Below are 25415 nucleotides of genomic sequence, written 5' to 3'. Positions count from 1 at the left end.
CATTTTCCAATTGTCACCCGCAATCCTTGATCCCCTCACTGAACAAGAACTATCTCTGTCTTAACCACACTCAGTGATTTGTCCTCCACAGCCTTCTGTGGCAATGAGTTCCTTAGATTCACCCTTTCTCTGGCTGAAGAAATTCCCCCTCCATCTTTGTTCTAAAGGATCACTCTGAGGCTGTCTGAGACTGCGATTTCACCGATGGAAAGAAAGATCAATAACCTTTTCAAATGTGAGCTAGAATTACAGAAAAAACATTTGAATTTATATAGCATCTTATCTCTCATCTCAGGGGAAAAAACCTGCTTTTATGTTAACAATTATTTGTATTTAACAATATTATACAAACAATGAGATCAGTGATCAGTTAATTAGGGTGGCACAGTGGTTAGCACTGCTGCCTCAGCTTCAAGGACCTGGATTCAATTCTAGCATTGGGTGACAATGTAGAGTTTGCACATTTGCCCTGTGTCTGTGTGGATTTCAACTAGGTGCTCTGGTATCCTCCCACAGTCCAAAGATGTGCAGGTTAGGTGCAATGGCCCATAGTGTCCCGGAATGTGCAGGCCAGGTGGATTTATCATGGTTAATGCGGGCTATGGGAATAAGGTGGAGAGTGGGTTTGGGTGTGATGCTGTTTGGAGGATTGGCAGAGATTCATCATATGGTTTCTATCTGCACTGGAAGGATTGTATGATTCTGTTAATCAGTTTTAGATTAGATTAGATTACTTACAGCGTGGAAACAGGCCCTTCGGCCCAACAAGTCCACACCGACCCGCCGAAGTGCACGCACCCACCCACACCCAGTCCCCTACATTTACCCTGCACCTAACACTATGGGCAACTTAGCATAGCCAATTCACCTAACCTGCACATTTTTGGACTGTGGGAGGAAACCAGAGCACCAGGAGGAAACCCACGCAGACACGGGGAGAATGTGTAAACTCCACACAGTCAGTCGCCTGAGGCGGGAATTTAACACGGGTCTCTGGCGCTGTGAGGCAGCAGTGCTAACCACTGTGCCACCGTGCCGCCCACAAATTGAGCGTACTATAGTGTGCTGATGCTCTGGCATGGGACTTGAACCCGTGGTTCTGGCTTTTAAAGCGTTACTGAAGGAGATAACCTAACGTTTAATGGATTTAGAAGGTCAGCTCTCTGATTCTTTCCCCTTGATGTTGCTAGACTGGCTGCAAGTTCAGTTTTTTTTTTCTTTATTACAGATTTTCCAGTATCCATAATATTTTGAATTTTAAGGAGACTTTGTAATTTGGATATCTGTTTGTCCTGTCGCCCTCCCTTATTTGGAATTAACTTGAAATGGTTGTTGCATTTGATTTAGGAGTAGGCTGAATTGTCTTGCATGCTATGGTGTATGCTTTTTGAAGTGGTGAATGCTATTTTGCCCTGGTTTGTGCAGTGACCTTGGAAAGAATGACTATCACTGCCAATATCAGCTGACCACAAGGAACTATCACTGAGTAGCCTAAGACTAAATTCACATGATTGCTTCATATTTTTAGCTTCCTGTACACTACTAAGTGGTGACTAGCTTTTCTTCAGTCTTTTTTAATCTGCATGTAACTAGAATATGAATGCACCCTCCACAGGCGTCCTTGAATATTCTATAATAACAGATATCTCTTATCAGAAAACTTGGAGGCAAGTTTCTTGCCTGTATTTTTTAAGAAGAATGCTTGTATCAATAACATTGGTACTGTGAAGGAGAGGGAAATGGAAAATGTATTGCAATGGAGTTCTGAAGCAAAGTGCTTAGGAGTCAGAGGTATATGGTAAGTACTGGCATTATTGCTGTATGTACAATTCTTAATGTTTTAAACATTTTTATCTCCAGCTCACGGGAGTAAATGACAAAATGGCAGAGTATACTTCATCCCCTGGTGTTACATCATTGAATGCAGCACTCATGCACACACTACAACGGCATAGAGACATTTTACAGGTAAAAACAATCTTCATTAATTTGTAGTGTGGGGTTACTGTGTATTTCATTATTGGAGCAGCTCAACGTTCAGCAGCAATGGGCATATCTACTTTTCTTTTCTGGACTCATTACATGGGTATAGTCCTTCCCTAACCCACATATTTCTCTTGAGTAGCTTTTGGCAGTCAATTCAATATTGCCAGCAGATTGATGTTGGAATGATTTACTGGTTTGCCTATCAGGTGCATATCAGATCTTTTCTTAAAAGAGTCACTGTCAACATTTTGTCAAGGCACATCATCATCCCTGTATTGCTGATGAAGGGCTTTTGCCCGAAACGTCGATTTTACTGCTGCTCGGATGCTGCCTGAACTGCTGTGCTTTTCCAGCACCTCTAATACAGAATCTGGTTTTCAGTATCTGCAGTGATGTACCTAAGGCACATCATCACTCTTCCAAAGTAAAATCAGTATCTGCAAGGGTTGCCAGTGGAAATATATCTGAAATGTAGGCCTCAGATACACGTTGAATAAGAATTTGGGGTAAAATTTTCAGAGAGTGAAAAACACTGTTTGGTTTCACATGATTAGATTACTTACAGTGTGGATACAGATCCTTGGCCCAACAAGTCCACACCAACCCTCTGAAGAGCAACCCACCCAGACCCATTCCCCTACATCTAACACTACGGGCAACTTAGCATGGCCAATTCACCTAACCTACACTTTTGGACTGTGGGAGGAAACCGGAGCATCCGGAGGAAACCCAAGCAGACACTGGGAGAATGTGCAAACTCCACACAGACAGTTGCCTAAGGCAGGAATTGAACCCGGGTCTCTGCTAACCACTGTGCAACCGTGCCACCCTGATTTCCAGTTGCAATGATGTAAATTTGAGTTTCATAACAAAATAGACAATCCCTTTTATTGGGAAATTGAATGCTTCTATACCTAAAACATGGGATCTGGTGGCACAAATAGCATAGTAAATGAAGAGTAAAGTGAGTTAACATTTCTTTGAGCGCAAGGATGGTTTTAAAAATCAACGCAATTGGGGTGAATAGTCAGAGAGATTTGTAAATCTGGAGAAATGTTATAGATTGGTAATGTTGCCTAGGTTATAGAGGAGAAGAGATGTACATTAATGAACTTGAGGCTGCTAGAATGGTTCCACCAAATCCACTTGTAAATGTCTGCCAAAGCCAAATAAACTTTTAATTTGTAATTTGATTATATAAAGCCAATTTTTAAAAAAAGGGATGTAGACATGTAGCTTTTAAGGCATTTTTTTGATTTGGAAGTGTGAAAAATGTCATGCCCTTTTTGATTCTTTTGAAAATATTAAACACCCCTCTACATTGTTTTAACCTTTTAGTGCCGTTTGGTTTGAAAGTGCTTGTGTATGTTGTGTTGATCCTCTGTTTCTTCTATTTGAATGTTTACATTTTTTTGTCTGTTTGTTTCATGAAATATTCCAATAGTTTTCATGATCTAGTTCTTGCATTTTGAGGTAAATTAAAAATGCAATATACATTTGCTAGTGGTGTAGATTCCAAATACATTACTTCAGCAATTTGAAATGATGGAGGAAGCCATTAATTTCAATCTAAGTATGTTTGTTGAGTGACAGCTGACATTGCATTTATGGTAAAAAACGATTAGCTCATTGCTAGCTATAAATGAGGATAAATTGCACGACGTGACGATTTAATAGAGTAGTCTGAACTTAATTGAGTGACAAATGTCCTCCGTTATATATTGAGTGTACAGATGTCAACCTCAGCAAAAAAATAGTAAACTGCTAACTAATGGCTCTCCAAGAAAGTGACTTCTTACATTTTAATTTCGCACTTTTGAGAAAATATACTAGTAATCCATTTTTAAAAATAAAGCAGTTAAAGGGATTGACCTATCCTTGGTACAAAACATCGTGCTATCCATTTCAATTAAAAAAAATTCACAAAATGACATTACCACAAAGCATCACATCTTTCAATTTTTCCTCATGTCCCATGTTAAAAATGAATGAAGCTATCTGATATTTCTTTTAACTTCAAAATTGAAGACATCCTTTTGCATGTTCTGAATAATAAAATTGGAGTCAATAGGTTAAATATATTTTAACTGGTTTGGCTTGAGGTGCTGAACAGATCAATATTTTTGTAACTATATCCTTCATAATTTTAAAATATTTTGCAGTATTAAAGGGAAACGTTACATTTAACTGGAGGACTACAGTATAGATTTATTTTAAAAAATTGTCCTCATGTCGAGCTCCTTTTGGGAATTGACTTGAGATGAGCAACATCTGGTGTGGCCAACAGGAAAATGTTTGTTTGCTGATGTGTGGTGCTTCGTCAGCTCGCACATTTTGTTTGTGACTTAATTTGTTCAATCATTTTAAGAGTTCAAACATAATTCATCCAGGATTAGGAAGGATCCTGATTGCTTGCACAGGACTAGCAATCATTGCATCCACTACATTGTCTTCAGATGATAATTCAAAGGCTTTTCTTTCAAAGGTTTCCAGTAATTATAACTTAGCAATGTCAATAGTGAAGAAAAATTGGAATAGGAAATTCTAAAAACAATTTGCTTGATAATTTGAATTGTGTTTTGAATTAAAAGTAGCCTGTTCAAAAATTTGAAACATTTGCTCACAATAAAGGATGTTTAGGTGCACTGAATATGGTTATGCCATCCACTTTTCCCGCTGCAGTATGTAATAAACATTATGAACTCGTTTAAGGTTTTAAGATACTTTTTCCTTCCATATGGTGAATTTTTAACTAAAGATTCACATTCATCATATCAATAATTCAATGTAAGACAAGATATGCTCATGTTCACACAGTATCTGCCGAGGAAGAACATTGACTTCATTCTTACCGTGTAAAAGGATTTATTGATTGGTACTTAAGTTTTAAATTTTATTTTAGATCTTTTAAATTTACACGTTCTGTGTTTTCAGGAGTGTGGGGGGCGGGGGGAAATGGTGGTGGATGCTTAAAAATTAAATTAGGAGGCAAAGGGACGCCATGAAATGCCTTTGGCAGATAGAATTAAGGAAAACACCAATACGTTTCATAAGTATATTAAGAGCAAGAAGATTACTAGGGAAAGAATCAGGCCTAATAAAGACCAGAGGGTCAATCTATGCATGGAGCCGGAGGATGCGGGGAAGGGATTAAATGAATGTTATTCATCTGTATTTACAAAGGAGAAATACATTGTAGCTGGAGATTGTCAAGTCCTGGAGCATGTTAAGATTAATAAGGAGGAGGTATTAGATGTTTTAGTGAGTATAAAGGAGAAGATTGCTGAGGTCCTGGCTGACATATTTAATACTTTGCTGGCCACAGGTGAAATGCCAGATTTCTGGAGGAAAATAAATGTGGTTTCTTTTGTTTAAGAAGGACTGCAAGGTTAGGCCAGGTAATTACAGACCAGTTTGTCTGGAATTTGTGTAGGGAAATTATTGGAAAAATGTTCTGAGGGACTGGATTAATCAACAGTTGAAAAGGCAGGGATTGACCAGAGATAATTGGCATGGATTTGTTGGAAGGAGATCCTGTTTGACAAATCTACTGGGATATTTTTGAAAAGATGACTAAATATGTTGAGGTAGTGCAATTGATGTGATTTGTATGGACTTCAGTAAGGCCTTTGACAGGGTCCCACATGGAAGGCTCGTCCAAAAGGTGAGAGTTTATAGGATCTAAGACGTCAGCAAACTGAATCCAAAATTGGATGGCAAATAGGAGGCAAAGGGCCATGGTGGAGTGTTGTTTTTGTGATTGGAAGTCTGTGACCAGCTGTGTACCACAGGGCTCATGGTAGGACTCTTGCTGTTGTCATGTGCATTAATGACTTGGATGTGAATATACAAAGTATAATGTGTAAATTTGCAGATGGTATGAAAATTGGTGTTGTTAAGAGGATGGTCTCAGGCTGCAGTCTGATATTGGGCAGAGCAATGGAATTTAATCCTGATAGGTCTGAGGTGATGCACTTTGGTCATATTCTTCCCATATTTGAACTCTTAATGAATGACCGGTCCCTAGGGAGTACGGAGGGACAAAGGTACCTTGGTGTACAAGCTCAAAATTTCCTGAAGTTGTGGTACAGGTAGACCAGGTGGTGAAGAGGCATGCAGGAGGTTTACCTTCGTAGCCAGGATGTAGAAAAAGGGAGCAAGGAAGTAGTTATAACTTTGTAAGACATTAGTTGGGCCACAGATGGAATACTGTGTGCAATTTTGGTCACCACACTATTGGAAGAACGTGATTGCACAAGTGCAGAGGAGATTCACCCAGGATGATGCTTCAGATGGAAAATCTCAGTTATGAGGTGAGACTGGATAGGCTGAATTTGTTTTCCATGGAGCAGAGGAATCTGAAGAAAGGCTTATGCCCGAAACGTCGATTCTCTTCTCTTGTTCCTTTGCTGCCTGATCTGCTGTGCTTTTCCAGCAACACATTTTTAAGCAGAGGAATCTGAGGCAGGGGTGGGGTTGGGGGGGAGCGGTGATGCGATTGAAGTGTACAAAGTTATGAGAAGCAGAGGCAGCGTAGATTTTGAGAATCTTTTCTCCATAGCAGACGTATCTTAGATTAGAGGACATGAGTTTAAGGTTAGGAGTAAGTGGCTTAGAGAGGATCTGAGGAAAATGTTTTTTCATCCAGACGATGGTAGAGATTTGGATCGCGCAGCCTGAGAGCATGGTGGAGGCAGGTACTCTTGCAACATTTAAGAAGCATCTATGCAAGCACTTAAAATGGCAAGGCATAGTAGGCTATGGACTGAGTGCAGGTAAATTAGATTACTATAGCTTGGTGTTTGTTGATTGGTATAGACCTGATGAGCTGAAAGACCTATTTCTATGCTATCTGACGGAGTCTTTTACCTTGGTCCTATCCAATTATTGTTCTTTTCCATAAAATCAGTTCAGCACTTAAACTGTAAGCAGTTCAAAGGGGAGCAACTCACTTGTTGATTGTCAATTTGTAGAAACTCTTCCTGTAAAAGACATGCATTGATTATTGGCTTTGACTGGTAGTCATTTCACAGTGATTGTTCCAATTGAAACTTGTTTTGACCCAAGATCTAAATGTCTTGTGGTTGCTGATGTTGAGATACTAGGCTGCACAGGTAAATAGTGCGGTGAAGAAGGCATATGGCGTACTGGCTTTTATTGGTAGAGGAATTGAGTTCCGGAGTCCTGAGGTCATGTTGCAGTTGTATAAGACTCTGGTGCGGCCGCACCTGGAGTATTGTGTGCAGTTTTGGTCGTCATACTATAGGAAGGATGTGGAGGCACTGGAACGGGTGCAGAGGAGGTTTACCAGGATGTTGCCTGGCATGGTAGGAAGATCGTATGAGGAAAGGCTGAAGCACTTTGGGCTGTTTTCATTGGAGAAAAGAAGGTTTAGGGGTGACTTGATAGAGGTGTGCAAGATGATTAGGGGTTTAGATAGGGTTGACCATGAGAACCTTTTTCCGCGTATGGAGTCAGCTATTACGAGGGGGCATAGCTTTAAATTAAGGGGTGGTAGGTATAGGACAGATGTTAGGGGTAGATTCTACACTCAGCGAGTCGTGAGTTCATGGAATGCCCTGCCAGTAGCAGTGGTGGACTCTCCCTCTTTATGGGCATTTAAATATGCATTGGATAGGCATATGGAGGATAGTGGGCTAGTGTAGGTTAGGCAGGCTTGGATCAGCACAACATCGAGGGCCAAAGGGCCTGTACTGCACTGTATTGTTCTATGTTCTACTACACCTGTTTGTTTGTAACTGGCAGTGTGAATGGTAATTCTGGCTTATTTCAGTCTTTTTAAACTCAACTTCTGTTTTAATTTTCAAATTTAAACACAATGTACATTAACATGGTTCATTTTTAAATTTCATATCAGGAAGAAATCCCAATGTCTTGGACACTTTCACAGTTTGTGTCTGTTCATAATTCTTTGTGAGAAGTTGGATACTATTCCTAAAATGGAAAATAAAGCTCAAACCAGACTGGATAACTCTGTTTACTGGAAATGCAATTGTTATGCTGCTCCAGAAATGAAATTGTTATGCAATCAGTTTGTTTTAAAAATGTGTAGTTGGTCAGTCTGCTATAATAGGTGACATAGGAACAATATATGGTTTGGTATGTTTTGCTTATTATTTGAGTTAAAATTATTTACTTATTATTTGCTGGATCACCAGAGCCCAGGGATTGTTTTTTTTCTGAAAAAAGAATTTTACCAAAGCACTGAAAGCTGTCGCCCTAGAAATAGGATAGCTCTTACAGAATGTCCACACAGTAAAGTGTTTGGAAGATTAAATGGTGAAAGACTATTCCCATTGGTCAATGACTTGTTAAAAGTCTTGTACTAAATGTCTTAAAATTAAATTTGATTTTTAAAGAATTGTAGCCAAATGCTTTTAAAAGGCATAATTCTTTCAGTCAAGATGAAACAGAACTTTTCTTTTTGCAGAGTTCCTCTAAAAATGTGCATAATTTAGATTTTTGTTTAGAAGTACATCTGATAGATGTGCCAGAGCAGACACCGTTTTGACTCCATTACGCTCCTTGTTTCAGCATAGTTTTTAGCTCATTTAGTGATTCTAATTTAGTGCCCCCCTTCCATATTTATTGTAGACTTGCTTTTGGATATTCCTAACTCTGGAGAACCATCATTGTAATTTTTACATGACTGCAAAGGATCCATTTTGTCCTACCTCAGGTCTTATGCTTGGAAGTGAATTGCACAAAATAACTTAATCAATTTTGTGCAGCGGGACAATACTGCACAATATGCATTTTCAATGTCTAAATGTTCTGCCTGTGAAAATAAATAGTGGCTGGTTGTGAATTGATAATATTAGCTAGACTATGACGTTATTTGTTGCAAAAGCGAGCAGCTGCACTCTGTTCTGCTTTTGTAAGGGAAAAAGAATAATAGCTGTTGTCCTTGTTATTGCATGAATTTAATTATAGCTAGAAATGAAGAACTTTTGTGCTACCACTCTTTCCCCCTGTTGTTTCTTCCGTCAGTTTGGAAAACAAGGTCAGATGTTACAAAGTGTTTTAAGTAGGCTGTGTTTTATAATTTTATTATTAAAGTACACTATAAGAACAGTGCTATTTGAGATTTTGGCAGCAGAAGTATAATCAAAGACATGTTGCTTCAACCATATCTAGTAAACAACTTAGTTTCCTTTTGATGTCCATTTCTTCTGGAACACCACCCCCTCTCACCACACTTAGCTGATGTGTTGCGCTGAGTGCTTCAAGCTTCAATGTGTGCACTCTTCCTGCCTGCAATTTTGAAGGCTGTTTAGTATCTGGAAAAAGAGTATGAAGTTTTAGAGCATTAAGTGTTATGCCCAACAATTGATATTCGTGACAGAGATTTTCAGTTTTAAAGAATGCTGTGTGTTTTTCCAGGTGGTGTGGGGCAAGGAAATGTTATGAGGTGGGTAGGTAGTTACGAACAGTTTAATAGTTTTTTTTATTTGCTTTTTCCCAGGATTATACACACGAGTTTAATAAAACTAAAGCTAATTTTATTGCAATCCGAGAGCGTGAAGACTTGTTGGGATCAGTTCGGAAGGATATTGAGTAAGTGATTATTACTTGTTACAGTTTGTTATTGACCAGGCCAGACCCCTCAAACATTTCAAGAAAGTAGCCCTGACTCTAACTTTGCTAGTCATTTTAAATAGGTGTAAAGTGGATATTCCAGGAGAGAATCAGATGGTCAAGCCACTTAGTCTTAAACAACAGAATTTATTTGCCCGATTACTGAATAAAACACAAATAACAGATACAGATTAACTTAACCTCTCTGAAAACCCAACAGATCATCCCAACTTAATGATGCACCAATCCACATAAACACCCCCTTGGCGTAAAAGGTAAAATCAAACACAAGTTCTTACAGGATAGACGTCTGAGAGAGAGTACCAGCCTGGACATGCTTCTGTGAGTCCAGCAACTTTTTTCATACTCGTGCTATTAAAAAAAAACCATACTAGAGAAAAGTTGAGCTAGGAAAACTGGCCATATCCCTTTCGTTGTACACGTGTTTTTTTTTCAAACTTGAAAACTGCCTTGGCCCTAAACTGTCAACTTGGCCCTAAAACACTTCACCTCCAGACTTTACAACCTCTCTGAATAAAAAGCTAAGGATTACGTAACCTTGTTAAAGGAGCAACTTCATCACAAGTTAAAGCATGAAGATTCTTCATTATTTCTATGTCATACGTACTATCAAATCATAACATTAGTGGTTCAAATGTTCTATAATTGGCTAGTTTGGATCCAATGATGGTAAGTCATTAGCAGTGTTTATTGGCCAGGTAAACTCATGTTTTGTACATTTTCTAACTGTACTAAAGAACCTTCCAGGAAGCATTGTACATGAGCTAATTAAATTTGATAATTCACTCCTGTTTATTTTCATTGTTTGATTTATCTTCTGTTTTGATTGAGACTTGGAATTAACATGCAATTTCCTAAAATAAAAGTAAAAGTAATTACCCACACTGTAGGCATGTATCACCTTTCAAAGTGAATGTATTAATTATAAAATTACTGATTGTTTTCAAGCATCAACAATCTGAAGAAGTAAGCCCAGATGAAATATTACATGTGATTTTTTTTTTGTAGTTTACTTAAAGTACATTTAAATGCTAGATGACCAAATTGCCTCAAGGTCAAAATGGATAGATGAAAATTAGAATTGAACTTCGCTGAACTTCGCATTAAGAACTGTAACAGGTGTCTGTGTCCATGGAAGGAAAGTAATACTTAATCATTTTACTATAACCTTTCAATAAAGTCTTTATATTTTACCTTCAGATCTTACAAAAGTGGATCAGGAGTTAACAACAGAAGAACAGAACTGTTCTTAAAAGAGCATGAGCACCTTCGCAAGTGAGTTTATTTTGTTGAGTTTTTGTGCATTGCTGCACTTATGCAATTTGATTTGTAAGAATATGGTGAAGATTAAAAGACGGAAATAAGTGAGGCAAAGCACTGAGGAGAATTGTAACTAAAATATAATTGAGGTTTGGATGATATAAACTGTAAAAAAAAACATATATGCTTTATGATCCCAAAGTTGAAGGACATCCTTTATGAATGTCACTCACCATTTAAACATGGGGCCAATTCTTTTCATTAGGACGCTGTCAGTGACCATATGGGTTCTCTCGTCATTTTGTAAGCCTGATGTGCATGTGGGTGGATTAATGATCACTCTGTTCTTTTAATATGTTCTTAACCAAATCTATATCCCATATATTAGATCCTTTGGAAGCAACAAGAAGATTATTTACTATTCTGTTTAAAAAAAAACTGGGCGTGTGTATAAGTTATCCCAGTTTTTCCTGTGACTTCCTTGGCGATCCTCTGGTTTATATATTCTATAACTACAGGGGTACTTGGATGTACACCACTGTTATCTTAAGTCATAGAATCATACCGCATGGAAAACAGACCCTTCGGTCCAACCAGGCTGTGCTGACCATAATCCCAAGCTAAACTAGTCCCACCTGTTGTGTGCCTATCCCTCCAAACATTGCTTATTCAAGTACTTCTCCAAATGTCATTTAACATTGTGACTATACCCGAATCCACCACTTCCTGTGGAAGTTCATTACATACACAAACCTCTATAGATTTTTTAAAAATTGCCCCTCATGTCTTCTATGAATTGTTTTCCTGTCATCTTAAAATATGGTTCCTAGTCTTGAAATCCCCTACTCGAGGGAAAAGACACCACCCATTCACCTGACCTATACCCCTTATGATCTTGTAAACGTCAGATAAAGTCACCCCTCAACCTCCCATGCTCCAGTGAAAGAAGTCCCAGCCTATCCAACCTCTCCCTTATAATTCAAACCCTCCATTCCTGGCAAAATCCTGATTGATCTCATCTGAACCCCTACCAACTTACAGCAATGGAAGGATATTATTTAAGAGTTTACTTGCAAGTACTACATTCTTTATTTAATGCTGTTAGTCTCTTTATTTGGTACCATTAACGTATTTCATGATGAGATTCAGCAGTTACTTGTATTATTTTTTTCGAAGTAGAAATGTTTGATTTCTACTTGAGTATGTTTAAAAACTAGCACAAAGGGAAGATTTTTTTAATGGTCTTTTACAAATTTTACAGAAATGTGCTGTGACCTCTTCATTAATGAGCACTTAGTGAAAAAGAAAATATATAATTACAGTACATTAGTCTGTGGAATTACTGTTAAAGGAAAAAACCTTTTTAAAAAGTTCTTCAAGTTGAAATTAATTGGTGGCCTAACACCACTAAGATTTTTGTTTTGTGAGAAACCCTGCAGAAGTTTATTACTTTGAATGTGAAATGGAATATTATACTTTGTAGAAAAACTGCTTTTTCATAGTTTTGCAGATACCTCTGAGGGTGGAAAAATATGCTGCTGCATATAAGTTTGAAAGTGTCTTGTGTAATATATTTCCAGTAAAAGTGGTTTAGCTGATTCAAGCTTCAAACCTGCAGATTTAAGGCTGTGTGGGTGGTTTTTGTAGCATGGTGATACAGGATCCGAGTAGATGAAGATTCAGGTGAGATAGTTGTACAGGTGCTAAGAGCTGTCTATGTCATCAGGCATAGTAGGCATGAAATAGAAGGTGAGCCAATGTAGTTTTTCAGGTTATGAGCAGGATAGTGGGACATTTAGAGCATGAGGAAGTGAGTCCTGTGGATGATGGAGACTTCCGTGTTCTTGATTCCACGTGATCTTGTATAGACATGCAGATATGTCAAAGGAGAAAGGCAATAAAATCATATTTGCTTTAGTAAAACTTAAATGTTCTAAATTAGAAAATGATCAGGATGATCAACATTGAGAGATTTGTTTTTGAAATGTATAGAATCCTAGAATCTTGTAGCACAAAAGGGAGTGTATTCTAGGTCATTGTGCCTGTGCTTGCACCTGTTCCCTTTATAGAATGGCCAGTGTTTTCTCATAATTTTGCAAATGTGTTTATTTTGCTTTAGTTCTTTTTTTATTGAGAGGTATGATGATTGGGTTGTAGTTGATTCTTTCTATTACTAGCAGTTTCAGTTGTGCTTAAGTGCAATTTATGAAATTTAACTGCTTTCCCTGCCAACAGCCTGTTTGTTAGATGCAAATAAGAGTGTGCTTGCTAGTGTTCTAGTCAGTCACTTGTACATTTTGTTCTACAGAATATTAGTGGCATTGGGTTCTCAACAATTTTAGTTTGGTAATTGTCATCTAGCTCTGGTAATAAATTAAGCACTGTGTGAAAAGTCAAAATCTAATAAATTTGAATGGGGTTGCATGTTATGATCATTGTAAACATCTGACTTTGAAAGAAGTTTGACTTTCCAATGACTTGGAGGTGCTGGTGTTGGACTGGGGTGGACAATGTTAAAAATCACGCAACACCAGGTTATAGTCCACCAGGTTTATTTGGAAGGACTAGCTTTCAGAGAGCTGCTCCTTCATCAGGTGGTTGTGGAGGTTAAGATCATGCTCACAGCATTTATAGCCAAAGGAGTCCAGTGTCATGGAGATGTGATACTGTAAACCATCTATGATTAAAGCTTTCATCTTTTGTAATCGAATATGCTGGTTTTTGTTCTTTGATATGGAAATCCCAGAGCTGCTTTCAAATTACATTTTCAAGATAGCTCAGCTTTTTAAACGATTGGTGTGAAGTCTCTGTCCCAATGCTATGTCAGACTAACAAACCCTCTGTATAGTTTTATAGAGTTTTAGATGGATTTATGCAGTTTTTGAGCAAAATTAAATGCAATTCTGCAAAAACACATTCATCCCAGAAGCTTTTATGTGTGCAAATGCTGGAGCAATAGATTGTGGGTGTGAGTGCACGTGGTAGAGTATATGTGTGTGTAAGCTTGGTTAAGTGCAAGTGTGATGGGGTATTTGAGAGAGGGTGTGAGTGTGGGGGATATATGTGTGACAAGAATGTGGTGCTGGAAAAGCACAACAGGTCAGGCAGCATCCAAGGAGCAGGAGAATTGACGTTTCGAGCATAAGCCCTTCATCAGCAATGAGGCTTGTGGGTCGGGGCTGAGAGATAAATGGGAGGGGGTGGGGTTGGGGGAGGGTTGCTGGGAAAGCGATAAGTGGATGAAGGTGAGGGAGAAGGTGATAGGTCAGTGATGGGAAGGTCCGGAGGAGAGTGCCGAGTTGGAGGCTTGGGACTGGGATAATGTGGGAGGAGGGGAAATGAGGAAACCATTGAAATCCACATTTTTCCTATGTGGTTGTAGGGTCCCAAGGCGGAATATGAGGTGTTTCTCCTACAGGCGTAAGGTGATAATGATTTGGCGGTGGAGGAAGCCCAGGACCCACATGTCCTTGACGGAGTGGGAGGTGGATTTGAAGTGTTCAGCCATGGGGCGTGGGGTTGGTGGATGTGGATGTCCCAGAGATGTTCTCTGAAACAATCTGCAAGAAGGCGTCCTGTCTCCCTGATGTAGAGGCAATCACGTCAGGTGCAACGGATGCAGTAGATGACACTGGTAGAGGCACAAGTGACTTTCTGTTGGATGTAGAAGGATCCCTTGGGGCCTTGCACGGAAGTGAGGGGAGTGGTGTGGGCGTAGATTTTGCACTTCCTGTGTTGACAGGGAAAGGTGTCGGGAGTGGGGTGTGGGCTGGTGGAGGTTGTGGACCTGACGAGGGAGTCGCCGAGGGAATGTCCTTTTCGGAACGCTGATAGGATGGGGAGGGAAACATCTGTGGTGTTGGTGTCAGTTTGGAGTTGGCGGAAGTGGTGAAGGATATTGCGATGACTGCAGAGGTTAGTGGGTAGAAGGTGAGGACCAGGGGTGTTCTGTCCTTGTTGTGTTGGGAGGTTGGGGTTCAAGGGCAGTGGTGTGTGAAGTGGAGGAGATGCGCTGGAGGGCAATGCCAACCACATGGGAAGGGAAGTTGCGATCGTGGAAGAAGGTGACCATCTGGGGCTTTGAGGTGGAATTGGTAGTGGATGGAGGAGGCCATCTGGATGTATGTGTGTGCATATGAGAGAGAGCTTGGCAGAATCTCTGGCTATGTCGGTCGAAGGCATCTTTAAACCCATTGTACGGGGGACCCCAAGCTTCTGTTGCAACAAGGGATTTCTTCGAGAAACTCAGCACCACGGACCATTCGGAACGGGAACATTCCTCATCACAATGGACATGTCAGCACACTACACCAGTATCCCCCACGATGACGGCATCAGGGCAACAGCCTCATTACTCAATACCAGCAACTGCCAATTTCCGAGCACCATCCTACAACTCATTCGCTTCATCCTCGACTACAACGCTTTCACCTTTGACAATCAGTTCACCGTCCATACACACAAATGGCCATGGGGACCAAATTTGCACTCCAATATGCCAACATCTTTATGCACAAGTTCGAACAAGCTGCACAGGATCTCCAACCAATTCTCTACATGAGGTATATTGACAATATTTTCTTCCTTTTGGACCCATGGTGAGGAGTCACTGAGATAACTACGCAGTGATATCAATGAGTTTCGTCCCACCATCAGACTTAGCATGGACTACTCTTTAGTATCTACCTCGTTCTTGGACATGTGCATCTCCATCAAGGATGGGCACCTCAGGACCCCTCTCTACTGCAAACCTATGGATAACCTCACGAGACTACACTTCTCTAGCTTCCACCTGAAACCTATTAAAACAGATTCCCTACAGACAAGCCCTCCGCATACACAGGATCTGTTCAGATGAGGAGGAACGTGACGGACACTTGAAAGTGCTCAAGGATGTCCTCAAAAGAACAGGGTACAATGCTCAACTCATCAACCGCCAGTTCCAATGTACCACAGTGAGAAAGCATAATGACCTCCTCAGAGACAGGCTGCAACAGATAGGGTACCCTTCGTTGCCCAATATTCCTGGGAGCTGAATGACTATGCTATGTTCTTCGCAGCCTGCAACACATTAGCAATGAGGATAAGCACCTCGACAAAACCTGCTCCGTGTCTCCACTTCTTGTCGTTAAACAACCAGCAAACCTTAAACGCATCCACACAGACCATCCCTGTCACACAAGCTCTCTCTCATATGCATGCACACTTCTCCCCACACTCATACCAACACATGCACCCTTTCACAAATACCCCATCACACTCTCAATTAACCAAACTTACATGCACACACACATTTTATATATATATATATATTATATATCGATCACGTGGCCTTACACTCTTTCATGCACACTCAATCTGTCGCTCCTACATGTGAACACATGTAAGCTTATGGGGTGAATTTGTTTTTGTAGAATTACATTTTATTTTGCTCAAAAACTGCATGAATCCATCTAAAACTCTGTAAAACTATACAGAGGGTTTGTCAGTCTGACATAGCATTAGGACACAGACAGACTTCACACCAATCATTTAAAAAGCTGAGCTATCTTGAGAACGTAATTTAAAAGTAGTTCTGGACTTTGCATATCGCAAAGAACAGAAACCAGCATATCCCATTATAAAAGATTTAATCTAAGATAGTTTACTGTATCACATCTCCATTACACTGGACTCCTTTGGCTATAGATTCTGTGAGCATGATCTTAACCTCCACAACCACCCGATGAAAGATCAGCGCTTCAAAAGCTAGTGCTTCCAAATAAACCTATTGGACTAAAATCTGATGTTCTGATTTTTAAGTTGTGACTTTACACTGACTGACTTAAAGGAATCATGCAACAAGATTGCAAGTTTTAAGACTTTGGAACACACTAATTCTCTTTCTCTCTCGGTTGGGTTTTTGGCGAAGGTATTTGCTCGGTCCTTTGTTGTCAGTTCTGCCCATGGCAAAGCCAACTGCTCTTGCCTTCCTTTATTTCCAGGTCTTGAACCAGGAGCATGCATTTCAATAACGCTTGACCTATGCTCCCGCCCCCGGAAGCATCAGGCAAAACTAGTAACAGATTATCTTCCTCTTCTTCTTTTATGCCATTTTACCTCCAGTTTAAAGTTTTATAAGCTATAGATGTTGTAACACAATTAATGGTCTGTACAGTTAATTGTACTGCCTGAGACCTCATTAGTTCTGGCTTTTGAATATTTGGTATGGCTTTTTCTCTCTCTAGCTATTAATTGCTATCATGTAAAATTGAAATGCACCTAAATTCCCCCTCCTGTCCTCCAGCTTGCACGATGAAGTTACCTATTTTGTCACAGTGCTTATTTTATCTTACTCTTTGAATGTTTTCTAGCTGTTTTTTCTACTGGTCTTACGCCTCTCATTGTTTATTTATAAGATTATTCTTGTGCAATTTATAGAAATGTTGCGTGATCTTAAGATCAGCAGGGATTGTGAATGTTAGTATTTTAGATAAATAATAATCTGCAATAACTGTCGTCATTATCATCACTTAAGAAGCCTGTAACCTGAATTGCATTGTTTGGCAAAACTGGTAATTAACTTGATGGGGATTATCAGGCATGTTCGGAGGATGCCTGATGCTCTAGTCCAACTGGAATCAAATCCCTAGCCAACAATCTGAAGAACTCTCTTTTTAAAACAAAGTATTCTTTTCCTCCAAATGATTTGCATCCCAAATCACAAGATAAGGAATGATTTTTTGGGGGGGCAAGTTCCCATCCTGTCAATAAGCAGGAAACATTTTTAGTATCCTTCTCAGAACTATTTTTGAATGTACCATTGCTAATTAAATGCAATTTCCTCACTCATGTAGCCCTAGTTTTGTGAAGATTTGAATAACAGCATTAAGAAGTCCAGCATAATTTTGAGGATATTAAGTTCTGCTTTTTAATGGCTGTTTGAGTGAGAGGCCTAGCAGTGGTAGAAATCTTCATTGCTTGCCCATTAATTAATTGCAATCCTGGAGCCAGCAACTACTTTAGTCATAGAACTTGAGAGTGTTTCACTTCACTAAGCTGAAGTTCAAGAGTCCCATTCCTAAATCCATTATCTATGCTGTTCAAGGCATGTCAAAGCTTTTTTTAATGCATACATGAGGGAGTAATTCAAGTTAGTTTATTAGCATTTTATTTCCTTTATTGACAGAATCTTTATTTGTTCCAAATAAATGTTCATTCCCCAACTTGAGGTTTAAGTTGTTATTATTTGGAGGAAAAAAATGATTTGATCACAAAAATATTCTGCGTACTCCTTGGATGGTTAACGAAATAAATTTCAATTCGGTTGGAGCATACATAGTTCATTGCTAACTTGCTTTGAGTCCAGCACTTCCCAGTAAGCTAATTACTGCAATTGCCAGACCATAATTATGAAAGGCTTCTTCATACACTGATTTGATTATTAAGCATTTTTTTATTAACTAACATTTTTAAGTTGAATGTTAGGGAGCTGCAATCGTGCCAACAGACAGACTTTGATAAAGTTGTGAGCCAGTCTGTACTTTTTGTGTGCAATTATTTTAGTCAGATGAAATGACAAAGGGGCAGCGCTCAGAAAGCTTGTGATTTCAAATAAACCTGTTGGACTATAACCTGGTGTCAGGTGACCTCTGATATGGAAAAAATTATAGTGAGCTGACTTGTGCCTTGTAGACAGGCTTTGGGGAGTCAAGAGGTGGGTGAGACCTGGCAGAATTGTCAGTTACTTTACTTCTGGTAGCAGTAATATTTATATGGCTGATCCAATCCAGTTTCTGGTCATAAGTAAACCCAATGTGATAGTGGAAGCTCAGCCATGGCAGTGCAATTGAATATTAAGGAGAGATGGTTAGATTCTCCTTTGTGTGGCACAAGTGTTTCTCACCATTGCATTGTTTATTGGAACAAAGACTTTTTGTCCTAATTTTAATTTTCCATATCTGATTTTCCTCCTTCAATCTCCTGAAAGTAAAGCTTTTAAACGAAGTATGGTAACAATTGATAAAAACTGATGGAGATATCTCGAGCTTTGGTCTGTTTAAAAGTTGCATATCATGATTGTATATTGAGTTACTTTGGCTGCATGCAATACCAAGACTTATAGCTAAGTACAAATTGTAGTGAAAATGCATATACTGATATTTTGTTTTAGTCCTTTCACTCATATTTACGCAGGTCATCAAAATGTTTTGTAAAAAGGAAAGTGTGCAAATCATTTTTTAAAACGATGTAAGATTGTAGAATGCAGTTATTTTAGAATTAATAGCCATAAACTTTGGGTTCAGAGCAAAAATATGAGCAGCATAATATCCATAGCAACCATCAGGAATTATTCTTTTCTGTGTACGTGGTTTAGAAAGAGAAACTTCATTCACCTGTGGTTATAAGCCAAGCAGCACACCATCCTGACTGGGAGCTCTATTGCCGTTCCTTCAGTGTTGTTAGGTCAAAACCCTGGGACTTAGTTCTAATGAACTGTGTATGTCCCCTTACCCTATGGAATGCAGCAGTTCAAATGGGCAGCTCAACACCACCGTCTCACGTCAATTAGGAATGAGTCAGTCAAATACCCCCTTCCTACAAACGAGTTTCAACAACTAATAATGATTTATGACCAGGTTTTGGAAGATAAAACTGGCACTAATCCAGTGATAATGACATAAGATCTATCAGTGTTCATTTAATATTTGCAGAATGTCAGATTTCTTCTTTGCGATTTGTTTTTTAAAAGTCCACTTTTGCAGCTTGTTCATGTTGCCGTTTTAGCTTGTAGCCAAATTGAAGCATCTCTTATTTTGCTATTTGCAATTTTAAAATAGAAATTAAGGATATGAGGAACTTCTAATTTTCTGGTTTGCTGTATGCAAATACTTCATTGTGATTGGCTGCTTATGCACTTGCTGTCATTGCTGCCTTTGCCAAGACAGCACCTTGCCAGGTTTAAGCTAGCTTGGGAAAAGGGGAATCCACGCCATGAAAACACTGAGATACTTCCAACAATGTCTCTTTGAGGTTGGTGGCAAATGCTGTCGTTTTACCTCTGCCTGCAAAATGCCATCCATCAAAGCCTAATTATTGTAATATAGTTAATTTTAAGTTGGCATTTCCTGATTGCCAAGAGGGCATGCAACCTTTATACCCAAAAATGTAATCATATGGTTTATAAATTTTGGCAGTTGATAGTTGGATATTTTCCAATATTCCATAACCAGATTTTTATATTTTAGTTTCTTTCTACATGCAAATTTAGACAGGTGTGCTTATTTCATCATCTTTCCATATTCAATTTTAACTGGGTGTGTTTATTTCTTTCTATTTAATTGGTTGTCTGTTGCTGCATTGTAACAACAAAGACAGTTTTATGAATGGTTTCTGTATAAAGACAAGTTAACCTGACCTGTGTTGCAATGATGGGATATTTTCTCAAGGTGGCAGAAGAGAACTGTTGTAATCTAACACTGCAGTTTATGTGTGCATGTCAAAGAGAAACTGTGAAGCTTTTCACAGACCTTCAGGCTTTTGAATTTCACTAAACGAGATGACCACCTTCAGAGGGCACAGCTAGCTACCTGGAGGAAGTTGAGTTAATTGTTAAACCCCGTTTGTTACGGGCATGGAATTCATTTGAACACATCTTAAGATAGGTTCAGCAATTTTAAAAAATTTATTCATAAACAAATTTTGCTAAAACTTCTTCTAGCACTGGTTTTGGCAAGTATCGAACAACATCCTCTCTCTCTCTCTCTCTCTCTCTCTCTCTCTCTCTCTCTCTCTCTCTCTCTCTCTCCCTCCCCCCATCTCTCTCATATATATCTCACACACACTCACTCAGCTGTCCCCTTTTTCTTTAAATCCCTAGGAAGAGCAATTTATGGATAGCTGGCATGAAATTTGTGGTGCTTGTTATTTTTTCATGAATAGTCCTTTTTTTCGTCATTGCAGATACTTAAATAAATTGCTCATCATAGTATAGTTGGCTAGTATTGGAAAAAAGCAATTCTCAAGGCTTTTAGTAAGAAATGTCTTTTTATTTAAAATATGATGATTCTTTGTGCAATAAAGATTTTTTTGTTGCAACTTTGCAAGCATAAGTATGTTGTCACAAAGTTGCTCCTTTAACAAGGTTATGCAGTCCTTGGCTTTTTATTTAGAGAGGTTGTAAATGACACACTCTGAAAAATCTGTAGGTGAAGGGTCTTTGGGCCAAATTGATAATAGCCAATAGATACTGCCTCAGGAAGACGCTTTCAACTTTTAGGAAAAAAACACATGCAAAGAAAGGGGTGTGGCCAGTTCTCCCAACTCAGCGTTTCTCTGGTTTGGTTTTTATTATATAGCGGGAGTATGAAAAAAAAGCTGCTGGACCCACAGAAGCAGGTCCAGGCTGGTACTCTCTCTCTCTGACTTCTATCCTGTAAGAACTTGTGTTTGATTTTAATTTTTGTGCCCGGGGTGTTTATGGAGATTAATGCAAGTATTTGAAATGCATCATTAAGTTGGGATGATCTGTTGGGTTTTCAGAAAGGTTAAGTTATTTGGTATTCTGTTCTGTGTTTTTTTTCATTCAGTAATCATGTAAATAAATTCTGTTTTGTTTTAAATTAATTGGTTTGACCAGCTGATTCTCTCTTAGAATATCCACCTTACACCTGCTTAAAACGACTAGCAAAGTTAGGGTCTGGTCTACCTCCTTAATGTTTTGAGGGGTCTGACCTGGTCCATAACAATGTAGAGACTCTTCCTTAGTCACTGAGTTTATTGCAAGCTTGCCCACTACTTTAAGCAAGGAACATTTTTCCCTTTTTAAGCCTACAAAAATACGTATGTGATGACACTGCCCACTTCTTAAAATTTGTTCACTGGGTGAGGCATTCACTGGTTAGGCCAGCATTTATTACCCATTCCCTAATTGCCTAGAGGGCAGTTAAGAGTCAATTACATTGCCATGAGTCTGGAGTCACATGTAGGCCAGACCAGGTAAAGATTGTAGTTTCTCTCTCTAAGGACATTAGTGAACCAGATCGTTTTTTTTTTTGCTGACAATCGGGAATGGATTCGCAGTCATCATTAGCCTTTTAATTCCAGATTTTTATTGAAATCAAATACCACCGTCTGCCATGGCAGGATTCGAACCTGGGTTCCCAGAACATTAACTGGATCTTTGAGTTAATAATCCAGCAATAGTCCCACAGCCATCACCCCTCCAATAACTAAACTTCTTCAGTAAAGTTTTTGAGGGAGAACTTAGAGCATCAATTTGCAATACATTCCTGCATGATGGGTTCAAATAGCATCAGTTGAGTTTTCTGTTGCTGCTTCAAAATCCGCTCAGGGCTCAGTTTGTGTTTTAGAATACGTTTTATTTAATTTTCACTGATTTTGATTTAAATAAAGGAAATAAAATGACCTGATTTTCTTTCCATGAGCAGCTGACCTCATCATTCCATATAGATACAAGTCAAGCTCCAAAGGCTGTTCCGAAATACTTAGTTGTACCTTGCAGAGAGTTTCTAGCTTGTCCTCTCTGAGTGCAACTCTATAACATGTTCTAATTGTGTTGAAATTCTAACTACAAATAAAATTGTACTTGTGATGAAAGATGTACTATATGTGTGTGATATTTTGGGATTTGGGGTTTAAAATAGAAAGTTGTGGGTCAGTTCTATGAAGAGATTTTATTTTAAAATAAGTTAGAAAATCATGTGGAATAGTGAACCAATTGCATCAATTTGAAAAAGCATGGTTCTACAGTCAAGTACATGGGAGAAAATCTTGTGTTAATGAAATTTATATTTGTGTTAAGACAAACCAAGCAAACTATTTTAGTTTTACTTCGGGACGTTCAAACTCTCAGTTCAGAAGGGAGAAAAATCTCTCTTGGCAGGTGCATCTGGTTTTAGTTCAGGGGCACCAGTAGCCAAAGTATATTAATTTTGTGATTTTCAAATTGGTAGAATATTCAAATTGTTGGACTTGAAAAAGTTGAGGCATTAAATTTTGTGAAAGGCTCCACAGTCCCTGGAAGAGAAACTGGGAGGAGTCAGTAAAATAAAACTTTGAGCTGAAATTGGAATGAAATTTCTCTGGAATGGAGTATCTGTAAAAGGTTTACTGTTGGGGAGCAAGTTGAAACTTTGTTTTGTTGTTGGAGTTGAGATCGTATTATCTTGTATAGTTTGTTTTGGTGGGGATGTGTGGTTTGTGTACTAAACTTACGTTCTGTATTTGAAGAATGTCTGCCTCGTGAATATGTTTCAGTGAGTAATCAACTACAAAAATGATAAATCAATTCAGGTTTTTTTCTGGGATTTGACTTATGCCACAGCTGAAATCACAACATTTTAAAATTCTATCAGTTAGTAGACTTCAACTTATTGCTGGTTTTCAATTTTCCTTACAAACTCAAAGAATCTTGAGAAATTCTATAACGTACATTTTGACAGAGAAAGAAAATATACTTTTTGAAAAGATTCTTTTGAATTTCAAGTAATTCACATTTGTGCTTTGAATTTAACTATGTGCTAATATCAGGATTTTTAAAAACTTTTTATTTCTCTCTGTTGAAGTCAAGAAATAACCATTGCTGTAATGTGGAAATTTTACCTCTGAGCTTTCACATTTCTCTGTTCAGGTTGTTAGGATTTGGAAAAACAGTTGTATATATTTGTTCTTAGCTCATGCTTGGATTGAACATGTTATAACACTGCATCCTGCATAATGCCACTGCACAAGATTGGAATGCAGTTCTCTGACCAGAATCGATGCAGTTAATACTTCTTTTCACTGATAACTGTTACACAAGAAAATTCATTTCTGACCTTCTGGTCCAGGGATAGGAACATTACCATTGTGCCCCAAGAAGGTCAGATTCCAGCTACCACCTGTTGCAGAGGCGTGTCATAACATACCACAACAGATTGATTTTATGTTTTAGAAATGGCTATTTCTGGCCCCAAACTTTAGAAGGATACTGAAGCCTCTAGTCCAACAAAAGTATTCAAAACAAAAAAAATTAAGAACAGATGAAGGGGAGGCAATAATAGACAATAGGTTGGTCTTTTTTTTTCAGGTTTGTAAGTTTTTTTTCAATGAAGTGGAATATTTGGGGTTATGATTATACTTTTTATTTTCAGTTAATCATGAAATATGTTTTAAAAATGAAATGCAGTGATCTTCCATTTTTAAAATAATTTGGTGGTTGTCTCTTCCATTAGTGGATTGTTTGTGATTTTTAAAATGGCTTTATCATAATTTCAATATAGATTTATTTAGATTTAGTGCATCATTGCTTAAAGGCACTTGAAAACCTGTTCCTTTAGTTTCTTGTGAAAGGTCTAGTAGTTATTCTTTAATTTGAAATATGAGCAAAAACAATTCCTTGTTTTGGACATATCTCAATTGTAAGTTATTCATTTAATGTTATTGTTTAAAAGGCACATTAAGCTGTTGTTGGACACACTGGTGAACCCTACTGCTAATTAAATCAAACACAAAAAAGCTTACCTCGCCTCGTAATCTGTTAAAGTATGCGTGACCGAGAACTACTCCCTTCTCAAAAATATCAATTTTATTCTTTAAAACTAAAAGTGAACATTAAACAACAACTACTTGCAACTCTAAGCCTCCTTTTTCTTAAAGATTTGTTATCTACCTCCCACTGTATAACAATATACTGATCCAATAAAAGCCCCTATTAAATTTACAGCAACTTAATTTTCAAAACCAGACAGCAGCTGTCATCCTTGGAGTCTATCTTCCTCTGTTTATAGATCTCTTTGGGTTGTCTTTGGTCTTCTGCCACAAAGATGTTTTATATGAAGAAGGTATTTTTGACTGAGAGAGTGGTGAGTAGCAGTCTTTCAGTGGAAGTTGGTGTGCTTTCTGGCCAACTTTCCAAAATACCTGCTTTTTATACCTCAAACATCAGATTGTCTCATTGTTTCAATGTTGTCAAAACATTAAAATTCAAATTCGATTGGGTTTTAGTATCTTGGGGCATAATTTAAACTCAAACTGTTAAATTCAAACTGTTGTGAAAACAACTGAGGTATCTAGGTTACAGCCAAATGTTACATCTTTCCATTTTCCAGCTCGCTGTGTGACTGTTAGTCAGTCAGTCACATGACAGGTGCTTGCCAGCTTTCACTCTCTCAAAGATACAGTACATACCTTCAACTTCATAACACTATATTGTAGAAAATACAGTAAAGGTCATTGATCTCCCTATGATAGTTTATTTAGAATTTTACAATACTTTCAGTAATGTTCCACATGCAATACTTCTAACTGTACTAAACTGTACAAATATTTGAAGTTGGATTGAACTGAAAACACTTTTTAATCTGAATGAGTCAAATTGTAAATAAAACAACTGATCAGATTCACTGATTTTACCATACCAATAAATAATTCAGTGTAAGACTTGCAAAATAATACGTGGTTTCATAATTTGGCAGAATATTGACACATGAAGCTGAGCCCCAACCCAGTTTTTGTGTGTTTTTGGTTGAAAATAAGAATCAGGAGTATTAGGAAATGCATCACGCTAA

General features: G+C 38.3%; 1 protein-coding gene across 3 annotated transcripts in view; it reads left to right on the top strand.

Annotated features, from left to right (window-relative positions):
• gosr1 (golgi SNAP receptor complex member 1) overlaps positions 1 to 25415 on the top strand; it is a 115252-nt gene that overhangs the window by 18790 nt on the left and 71047 nt on the right. For all 3 annotated transcript variants that reach the window (XM_072589770.1, XM_072589769.1, XM_072589768.1), the window contains exons 4-6: positions 1861 to 1968; positions 9473 to 9564; positions 10807 to 10881. In XM_072589770.1, coding sequence (XP_072445871.1) covers positions 1861 to 1968; positions 9473 to 9564; positions 10807 to 10881 — 275 coding nt within the window. The remainder of the gene's footprint in view (positions 1 to 1860; positions 1969 to 9472; positions 9565 to 10806; positions 10882 to 25415) is intronic.

This window comes from Chiloscyllium punctatum, chromosome 19, assembly GCF_047496795.1.
Source record: "Chiloscyllium punctatum isolate Juve2018m chromosome 19, sChiPun1.3, whole genome shotgun sequence".
In the NCBI taxonomy this organism is placed as follows: Eukaryota; Metazoa; Chordata; class Chondrichthyes; order Orectolobiformes; family Hemiscylliidae; genus Chiloscyllium; species Chiloscyllium punctatum.
The sequence above is the reverse complement of the archived record's forward strand: the minus strand, read 5'-3'. Positions and strand labels throughout refer to the sequence as shown.